General features: G+C 38.0%; 1 protein-coding gene across 1 annotated transcript in view; it reads right to left on the bottom strand.

The window, feature by feature from the left end:
* The window catches only part of PRUNE2 (prune homolog 2 (Drosophila)), a gene marked incomplete at its 5' end in the record, with an annotated part of 57612 nt that overhangs the window by 16155 nt on the left and 30991 nt on the right, over positions 1-10466 (bottom strand). Inside the window, 3 exons of the mRNA XM_009070868.1 lie at positions 506-682; positions 7358-7558; positions 8470-8549. Of these exons, the coding sequence (XP_009069116.1) occupies positions 506-682; positions 7358-7558; positions 8470-8549 (458 nt within the window). The remainder of the gene's footprint in view (positions 1-505; positions 683-7357; positions 7559-8469; positions 8550-10466) is intronic.

Below are 10466 nucleotides of genomic sequence, written 5' to 3'. Positions count from 1 at the left end.
CAACTATAAATGGCAGAAAAATAGCATAAGGAGCTTAGCCAGATGAATGCAAGCCCCAGGGAAAACTCCATCCTATTTCTTTTGCCCCTCTTTTTGCTTAGATCTGTACACCCACATACATCATTCAGCAAATCACAGAGCACCATAGTTCCTCGTGCAAAATGTTTTGTCAAAACCCATAGTAAAAAGTTTTCACAATTTTATTTTGCTGTAGGTCAAAAGGTTTTTTCCCTTGTTCAAAGACAGTTATAGCCTACAATGACCAGATTGTTCCTGACACAGGTTATGTCAGTTTGTTGCTCCTGAAATAGCTTTAAAATTAAAATACTCATTAGCCATTACCACCTTTAATTGAAAGTCAGGTTGATTTCAGCCAAAGCTGAAAAATAAATTCTCTCTCCCCTTGCCATGTTCCATGATAATGGTACTAAAATAGAAATAACCATGATCACTAAAGCATCATTTTTTAACATCAATTTAAAAAATGCTTTCACGCTTTTCCTACCTCCATGTGAAATGACCTTTTTGTAAGGTTCAATGACTTTCATATCAATTCTCTGTTCTTGTTCTCCAATAACCACTGTTCTCCATAACCTGTTGTCCTCTCTCTCCTCTTCAGCAGTGTACTCTGGAATTGATTCAGACTCCTCCTGGAAAGCAACGTTGGTAGCAGTCTGCTCTTCTGAAAAATAAAATTTCAGGTATTACTTCTTCCTGCAAAACCTCTAAATATTTTTGCTGTGACATCCATTTGAAATGGATGACTGAAATTAACTAGAATTTTACGGTACTGGTATAAATAATAGAAGGCTGTGATGATCTGACAGTCGGTAAATAAGAAGTTTCTATTTTTTAAGGCTTTTCATAATTGTGAACATAAAAAGAACAACAGTAATTATCACTATGCAGAACACCAGCAAAGGATTTCTGCATTTTCGCATCCAGTTGGTAAAACTGAGCAGCTGTTCTCTAGAGTTACTGCACTGTAGGCCTTTAAAAATGTTTGTGCTGCAGGTATGGGAACTATGGAAAAAAAAAAAAAGGAACTAAGAGTAACACAGCAATGCTTCTTGTGTAGGGAGGAATTACCAGAGAGATATAGCTTCTCAGCTTTTTCCCAGTTTGCCTCCAATGTCTTCACATCCGCTACCAGCGAATATGAAGAATGCTCATCTTCCTCTGCTTTGGTCATGATGACTCCTCATAGAAGCACAGCACTTTTATCCCTCAAGGTCTGTCAGTTTGAGGTTAAATCCCAGTTCTCTCACAGATGTGAAGTACAGAACAGCCAGGCAATCTGGCCTGTTCTACAGGCACCCTTGAGAGAACAGGTACATGTAGTCGGCAGACAATGACCACAATATACAAACTGCATGGCTGACAGGTGACCATGAAGTCTCATAACACAGACTCTCTGCTGGATACTCCTGATATCAGAAAAACTGTGAAGTGATTAATAAAATCTACATTTCCATTGCACATTGATGAGATGACTCTTAAGAATAAATTTAACAGCATTCCAAATTTTTGAATTTAATAGCTGTTTACAGAAAAAGTGACATGAAAAGTGGTTATGCCCACAACTGGAATTATTTAATTTCTCTCTTTAGTAATTGTTACAACACACCGATTTTCCCAAGAGGGGAAAATAAAAAAATTCCCCTCTTTTGTACTATTCTTGCTGAAGCACCTTTGCCTTGTGTCTGTGTGCATATTACTAATTTACTTTAACAGTAAAGACTGTATACATTTAATGCATTACACATATTTGAAGTACACTGCTCTTTAAGCATTATTCTAGCTCTGAAGCCATAAGCAAGCCAGAATTTGATTATGCAAGTCAACAAGCGAGGTAACAGTAAACAAATAGAGCAAGATACAAAATTACATACATGTGTGTACCTAAAAAGGTGCAGAGATCTTATTTGAAAATACCAAAGGGATCTATGAGAATTAAGAACAACTAAAAGAAGCGATTTGGACTGACAAGAAGTAAAGAACACAATGTTTCATAGAAGTCATCAAACCATTCTATGTATTCTATGTTATTTACAGATGCCTCTTTGGCTAATGTTGCTTTTTAAACTACTCACACAGATGGAAATATATGATCCTTAAGACACACCAGTTTATCATAAGAATTAAATCAATTATCTTTATGAAATCAGGAATATGATAGTATACTGTGCATATATCACATACCATATATCATATATCACACACACCTAGACAGAACCTATGGGCACACATGCTTAAATGTACTGACTTGATTTGTATAACTGATTTCTCCATTAAAACCATCCAATAATTTCACCAAATTTTTCAGGAATACCAAGTTCCCCAAAACACACCAAAATAAAAATCTTTGAACCTTTTAAAAGAATAAATATATTAGGTTGAGCACACATTTGTCGGTACAGTAAGACTAATAAGTCTGAATTTCTTCTGCTGCCTGTCTTGTATTTTCTGTCCCTAATGCAAAGTATTACTAGGGAATTATATTGGCAAAAGGTCTCCCTCTCTGAGGTAGATTCTCTCATGTGTAGTGAAAGCTAAGCCTATCAACAATTCTTTCCTTTACCTAATTCTTGCCTGTTGGAATCTTGAAAGCAAGCAGTCATACTTGACCTCCTGCTTCCCTGTCTAAGTAGCCTATGAGTTAAAAAAACATAGTAAAAATTGTATTAATGGTGGAAACAGGGATGGAAGATCAAGAAATATATACACATGCATCTACAATGTGATCACTGCCACGACCCACTGGGGACATGATGCTCGCTGTAAGTTCTTGTCAGGTTGAACAACAACACAGGACACGTGTCAGGGAGCTCTTGTGCTTCATTGTATGGTACCCATAACTCCAGCAACCAGCCCACTGTTAAGACTCAAAGGTGTTGGCTAACAAGCCCTAAAATTCTTACAATACACTTCCACAGGAGTGGTGGCTAACAAGCGCTTAATTTGGTACAGTACACTTCAGTAAGTTCTCACTTCCCACAACAAACTTCTCAAAGCTGCTGGCTCACAAGCCACAAAAGACCAGCTCAAAGGTGCTGGCTAACAAGCCACAACACAATTCCACAAGCTCCCTCCTCACACAGCAAAGTTCAGTACAAAGTATGGGATAGAAATGATAGCCCAGCTGTGCCCAGGAGAAGCAAGAGGGGAGAGAAATTAAGACAAAAACAGGGAGAGAGAACAAACAATATCATCAGTCCTTTGATCCTGTGCTGCCCTGCCACATGGATGGTCTGGAGCTGGGGTAAACAATGAGAGTGTAAGAGAGGAAAAGAGAGTGAGGGGTCCTGATCCACTCCCTTTTATAGTTAACCTAGTGCAAACCTCTTATCTAAACTAGATTTTTCAAGCTGTTCTGTTCACGTGTGCACAGTCAGCCCTCTGAGCCCTTCTCCAGGAAGTCAGTCACAGTGAGGACTGAGCAGGAGTCTCCAGGTGAAGCAGGAAGAGTTGGCTCAGAACAGCACTGCCCCACCTCCACAGGACCCTCTCTTCCTTTCCTGTCATAGCAGTCAGAACATATGCAGCAGACAAAACATACTCAGGTCTGGTCCTCTGCAACCACATAAGCCTTTCTTCTTAAGAACTTCAAATTAAGAGAGTTTGAGGAACTCTAAGGTTGGAATCAGACTGCAAAAGGTGCTTTTTTTTTTTCTTCAAGTAGAGCACTTCAAATTGGTTTAACAGTTGTTGCTCAGCAGGTTATGTATTGAGGAACTGAAAATATATATTCATTGTCTGCTCAGGGCATGATGCTCATGGTGTTTAATGATAACATTCAGTTTCGAAATACCACACATTCTGTGAATTGGGAACAAGCATACAAAATGCATACCCCTTCTCCCTCCAAACCTAGACATCTTAATGCAATCTTGTGTGCTGTTAGTTTTGTTAAGGTACTATTGGCAACAAGGTGAAAAACACGTGTACAGTCAAGCTATTCAAACCCTGACAGGCCATCACAGGCAGTCCACTCCTCTAAGGACATAGTGTGCCCACAGGACGCTACTGTGTAGCTCAGGTGCTTTCAGAATAGATAGATGGGTGTGATGGTTTAACCCCAGCCAGCAGCCAAGAACCACACAGCCTCTCACTCACTCTCTCACCCATGAGATGGGGGAGCGAATCAGAAGGGTAAAAGCTATAAAAACTAATGGGTTGAGATAAAGACAGTTTAATAGAGAAAGAAAAAGCTGCACACACAAGCATAGCAAAACAAGGAATTAATTCACTGCTTCCCAAAGACAGGAGGTGTTTAGCCATCTCCAGGAGAGCAGGGCCCATCACGCGTAATGGTTCCTTGGGAAGACAGACGCCATCACTCCAGATGTCCCCCCTTCCTCCTTCTTCCCCCCACCTTATATACTGAGCATAATGTCATATGGTATGGAATATCCCTTTGGTCAGTTTGGGTCACCTGTCCCAGCTGTGTCTCGTCCCAATCTCCCATGCATCCCCAACTTCCTTGCCAGTGTGGCAGTACGGAAAGCAGCAAAGGCCTTGGCTCTGTGTAAGCTCTGCTCAGCAATAACAAAAACATCTCTGCATTATCAACTCTGTATTCTGCACAAAACCCAACCATAGCCTCATACTAGCCTCTATGAAGAAAGTTAACTCCACTCCAGCTCAAATCAGCACAATGGGATTATCAGAACAGTCTCAAAAGACTGTCTAGTCAGCTGGCTCCTTGGGTGGTAGAAAGAGCATGGCCAAAGCAGAGAACTGTAGCTGGCAGAACAGCTCTAGTGAAAAGAGGCTGGGCTAGGTAACTAGCAGACTAATGATGAAATTTTATTTGCGGTTTGGTAAGTTTGTTTTTGGTTGGTGCAACTGTAGATGACAAAAAGTGTCTAAGAGATCCTGATAAAACTTATGGTGATAAAACTGGACAAATTAATTATTTTTTGATAGAAATGATACTAGATTGCCTCTTCCTGATGAAGTAGCTAAGCTGTACAGTCTGGAGTGTTGATTTTGTAGAAAAAGATGCATCAGTGTGAAATTCAGAAAGGAAATAAACATCTGCAGATGAAATAATATACTCTGACTTTCCAAATAATGCTGGTTTGGGGGCAGGCCTTCACCGATATTCATACATGGTTTTCAGAAATGCAATTTTTATGTAATCTAAAACAATAATCACAAAGCTCATTTCAGAAACTAGCATGGGTTCTGAAAGAGAATGTTTAAATGTATATTAGTGACAAAAAAACCCCCACTGTGAAACTGATGATGAACCAATCTCTAAATAAGTCAGGTGCTAGTTTAAGAGAAGTATTTTAGTATTTCTGCTGTCATCTGTTTTCCTGCACATTGCAGTTGTGATCATCCTTTGCCATCATTCTTTTAAAAAAATGAGTTTTGGTATTACTCATAATACAGAGCCATAAGATTTTCATTGATGAGTTGGACACCTGAACTGTGACAACGGTCTTGCTTTTCTCAGATGCCTTTTTATAGTTCAAAGGGACCTTCAACAGTCTGATCATGACAAGCTAAAAATCACTGCTCTCTACAGCCTCAGCAGCTGTGTCTTCTCAGTATTTACTTCCCTGGATTTGGCACTAGTTAAAAACACTGAACTGTGGGAGATTGCAACATCAGAGGGCATATCCAGTTAACAGAGTACAGAAATACAAAGATAATAATAACTGTTTTCCATGCAAATAAACCATCCTGCACTGGTTCATATGACAATCATCTTAGCTATCACATTCATATTATGTACTTCTTTTATTACTGTCTTATTTTGATAAAATGTGATTTTCATTTCCTTTTTCAATCTCTGTTCATGGCTCATTTAAATGGAAGACATTTTGATTATTATTGATATCTAAAACCAAACTACACAACTGTGCAAATGTCACCAAAAACACAGAGACCTTGAGCTCTTCACTTAGGAGTTCAGTGAAACTGGTCCAAGTTTAAGAACTGAACAAACTATCACATTTCGAAAACAGCAAAAAAAACCCCACTGGGTAGAAATGCTTGCCATAAATACAACTGCCACCAAAATCACTGGGGTTGAATTTAATTACTTGAGGGCTTAAAGGCAAAATCTGTTCTACTGCAGACAGAGATTTTTATTCTCACATGGTGGTCACAACAGTCTAAGCACGTAAGCCTGCGTGTGTGTGTGTGTGTGTGTTAGTTTTAACCTTCACTTTAAAATCTTCTAACCATCAAGCAGCTCTTCACTACACTCTGCATCTACCCATAAGGAAATCAGCCTTCTAATGGGAAGTGACATTAGAGACACTCATGCATGACTGAGTACACAGTAATGCCTCTTTGGCAATATCACTTAAACTGATGCAACTGTTCTTGTATGCCCAAGCAGTCTCACAAGCATCAGAGAAAGTAAATGCATGGGAAAATTCAGTTTATCTTGATCCATTTTTAAAGTCTCTTTCTGCTTTATGTTGTAAAGTGATCACACACATTTTCCCCACAAAAGGCTTACGATCTCTACAAATTTACATCAGTGATTACAGCTCTTATCTGTTTCATAAGCAAGGAACAAGTGTTAATACCTTATTTTATACATCATGAAGGTAAGCAAAGTGAATAAAACAGTGTAAAATACTTTTAGACCACAATTCTACAAGAGAAAATCATTAATATGTGAAGGAAAAATGATGCATCCATTGCACACTTCAAGCTGTATCTATACTGTACAGCTATCCCAGCTGAGAAAGCACATTTAAAATAGAGGAATTCTGCTGTTCCAACCTCTAAGCTAGCTTTATCATGTCATGCACCTATCTTACACGTCAGCTTTCCAACCATACATGGGAATAAAACCCAGACCTTCTTCCCTAACAAAAAAGACCTCTCACCATATCGTGTCTACTTCACTTACACACTGCAAGGTCTCTGGTGCAGCTTATGTCAGCCAACACATTTTGCACAAGGTTATATCCCTAAGTACTACTGATGCAACTGTAATCTAGAGCTGGCCAGGTGCAGTTAGCTATGTGCTCTCTACAACAAAGATCAAAGATAGCTCAGCTCTCTCCTTCTTGAACAACTGTTTTCAAACAAGTCCTATGATACTGGACAAAGACAGGACTCAAATATGATTCTTTCTAGGTAGCTGCTCTTACTTTATTAGATCACCTATACTACTACTTTCTGCACTCTGAACAAGCAGAAATATAATACTTTACCCCAGGGAAAGAAAGGATGAAAAATATGAGACAGTAAAAATACCTGGATGCCTAGCATTAACTCTCTAATGTTTTAACCATAGTGATGACCTGACAGACATGAGACTGATCATGTAAGCAGAAAAGAAGGAAACAGAGATGAATGTTAAATTTACAACCTAGAATATTACCTTGTCCAGTGTACTCAAACGAGTCTGCTTCATCAGGAGTGTCAAGGTCATCTACATTGATGTCAATTTCATCAGGTGTATCCAAATTATCATCAGAAAGCATAGACCCGTCACTGTGGTCTAAGGAGAGATTGATGTTTGGAGCAATGAGCTTTATCCTTCTGGGCTGGGAGCCATTAAGATCAAGCGAATTGGGAGGTTCTGGGAAAAAAAAAAAAAAAAGAAAGAAAGAGGGAAAAAAGAACTTTAACTACTCCACATACAATTCATTCCCCAGATATTAGAAAATCACCTTCAAACACACTGTGGCAGATCCATTTTAGTAACACCATGCCATTTAAGACCATCCTACACAAAACACAAATGTCAACATTAATGTTTAATGAAATAAAACAAGTATCTACAGGAATGGCACATGTAGCTCAGAGCTCTTAAATTATGCAAAACTCCGATTCACTTTTTTGCAGTCATCAGACAAATCAGGCCTTGAACATCCTCTGACCCACAATGTTTAAGAACGTAAACAGCAATATGCAAATCATTTGATTTACGAACCAACACATCGCTGAGTCCTGGGAAAATTCATATGAGTGAAAATCTCCTGTAAATAATTACTTTCTTATTCATTTGCTGCTATTTGAATGGCATTGGATTGCAGGTAGTTACGTATTTAGTTTCAACTATACAATATCTTACTCAATACAATAATAGAAATAAAAATACCTCTGAGTCTCTTAATCAGTCTTTAATGGAATTAGCCTTCAATAAGACAAAAGCTAGGTATGACCTTGCCCCTTGCCTCTTGCCTTGTGCGGCACATTTCAAGCTGTTCTAACTTAGCTCACTTAGACAGTAGTCAATTATAAGGTAAATAATAGGCTATTAAAATATCACAAGGACTGAACAAGTGATAACAATGCACAAGAGAAAATGTCACATTACAATTATTATTTCCCAAGTGAAGAAGAAAATTGACTAAATAAAGCAAACTTAACACATTTTCTTTTTAACACTGAACTGATTCTTTACCAGCACAGACAAATCCTTCACTGCATAATTAAAGAGCATGAGAATAAGATAAAATTAAGAAAATGAGCAAGAGCTTCTCTCACCTGGTCTCATCTCGGTAGAACTGGGGCTTAGTACACCGTCACCTAAGGGGATGTCCATTCCCATATCCTCTTGTACCAACCTGAGGGACAAAATACAAAGTAAAATCTAAAAGAGATGCATGGATTGACCTTGCTATCAATACAGCTCATGTGATCTTATACAGAACTGAAATTTCCTTCAACACAGCCAGTTCAGAAGTCTGAAAAGAAACTGATGTGAGAAACAAACACAGCTGTAGTAATCGTACTGTGCCATTCTTAACCCTAATTTGAGCACGTCTGTAGAGCCTCTGGAGGCTATACCCACTTTTACTTTTATCAAGACACAGCACTGAATACTAACAGGTTGGCAAACAGCAATGTTTCTCATTTTATACAAATGAAGTTGGTCTTTTGTCATCTGGCAAACCAGACACATCATTGCACAGAGCCTCAGCTACTCTTGGCAAAACAGTATATTCATGACTGAATATATAGTTCCTGTATAGCAAAAATGAGATAATGAATGAGGTTTTGCATTCTTTTGGTATCATTTGTATTTTAGAGCAATTCTGACCCAAATCACCAATACTGCAACAGCTGATGTAGTGCACTGAAAGATTTCAAAAAGTACAAAAGTGAGAACCAAAACTACATCACAAATTTTCAAAGACAAAAGCGTTGCAAAATATCCCACCTAGACCCCATTTCTTGGAAAATACTAAGAAATTACATTTTACATACATACATCCATAAGACAAGGAAAAGGCATGAAGTGGTGAAAATAACAAATACGGTTGAATGCTGAAAGTAAATTGACTTGAACTGTTTTTGTGTCTATTTGCTATTCAAGTATTTTACAAAATACTTGCTGGAAGAATGGTTCAACTGCAAATAGGAAACAACATTTTACATTTTCAGGACACACTTGACAGCTTCCCAACTATTTGCACTAAAAATGTATGACTCCAGGAAAGCTTCACTCATGCCATCAAAATAATTGTAGCTTTTTTTTTCCTTTATCACTGTTTCAAACTCTATTTTTAAAGGGATTTTTCTTTCCCACAAAAACTAAGAACAAACCAGTTTTAGACTTTGACTAACAGAACTGTGGTGAGATCAAAGAAGGTACTTTTCCTGCCACAGCATCAGCTAGCTATGTTCTGAATGATTCAGCTGAATGGATCTGAATAGGCTTGGCTCATCGCTCCTGCAGTTTCTTCCTACCCTCACTTTCCCTGCAAGGAGGACTACTCATTATTTTACTGTGTACAGACAAGACTCTTCTGGTCAATCACTGTATCAGGGTATGAGTATAGTTTCTGTGATTTCTTGTTAATTTCATGTAAATTATATATAAATGTCTATGTCTAGGCCTGCCAAAGGCTTCACTGTGTTTAAAGGTGCAAAAGATCTTCACCTCAAGCCCCATGCCATCAAAATCCCAACACAGACAGGCAAACAAGTGAACTCTTTCTTTTCTGTGAGGCCATAGAAAGTATAGAAAATTTAAAGCTACAGTCGAACATGCTTGCGCTGCTCAACTTATAGCCAAACCTTGTTCTCTCAATATAAATTAATTTTACTAATTTTGATTTTATCCCCACATACTGTATACACAAATACAGAGATGAACAGCTTAATGGTTTTTACAAAACATGCCAATTCCAGAATTTGTTTAATTACTGGCAAATAAGGCTTGAAATACTCTCTTTGCATACACAATAGAACAGTGAAGAAATTTGATCAGAGTATCCTGCTCATGAACAAAATGAATGGCACAAATTGTCTGTAATGTATTGTTTCCTTTTTTCCCCTCCCACTCCATAGAATTATGAGTTCAGAAGCACTAAATACCATTACAATTTACTTAGAAAATGTAAACAAATCATTAGAGTATTTGGCCTTTTTTTGGTGTCTGTTCAATTCATAGTAAAATAAGTGTAATGAAGACTAATTCATTCATCTGAACCTAGCAGAGAGAAATCTGAATTCTAAAGAAGTGTTGGAAGTAACAG

Source organism: Acanthisitta chloris, unplaced genomic scaffold, assembly GCF_000695815.1.
Source record: "Acanthisitta chloris isolate BGI_N310 unplaced genomic scaffold, ASM69581v1 scaffold4553, whole genome shotgun sequence".
NCBI classification, from domain to species: Eukaryota; Metazoa; Chordata; class Aves; order Passeriformes; family Acanthisittidae; genus Acanthisitta; species Acanthisitta chloris.
The sequence above is the reverse complement of the archived record's forward strand: the minus strand, read 5'-3'. Positions and strand labels throughout refer to the sequence as shown.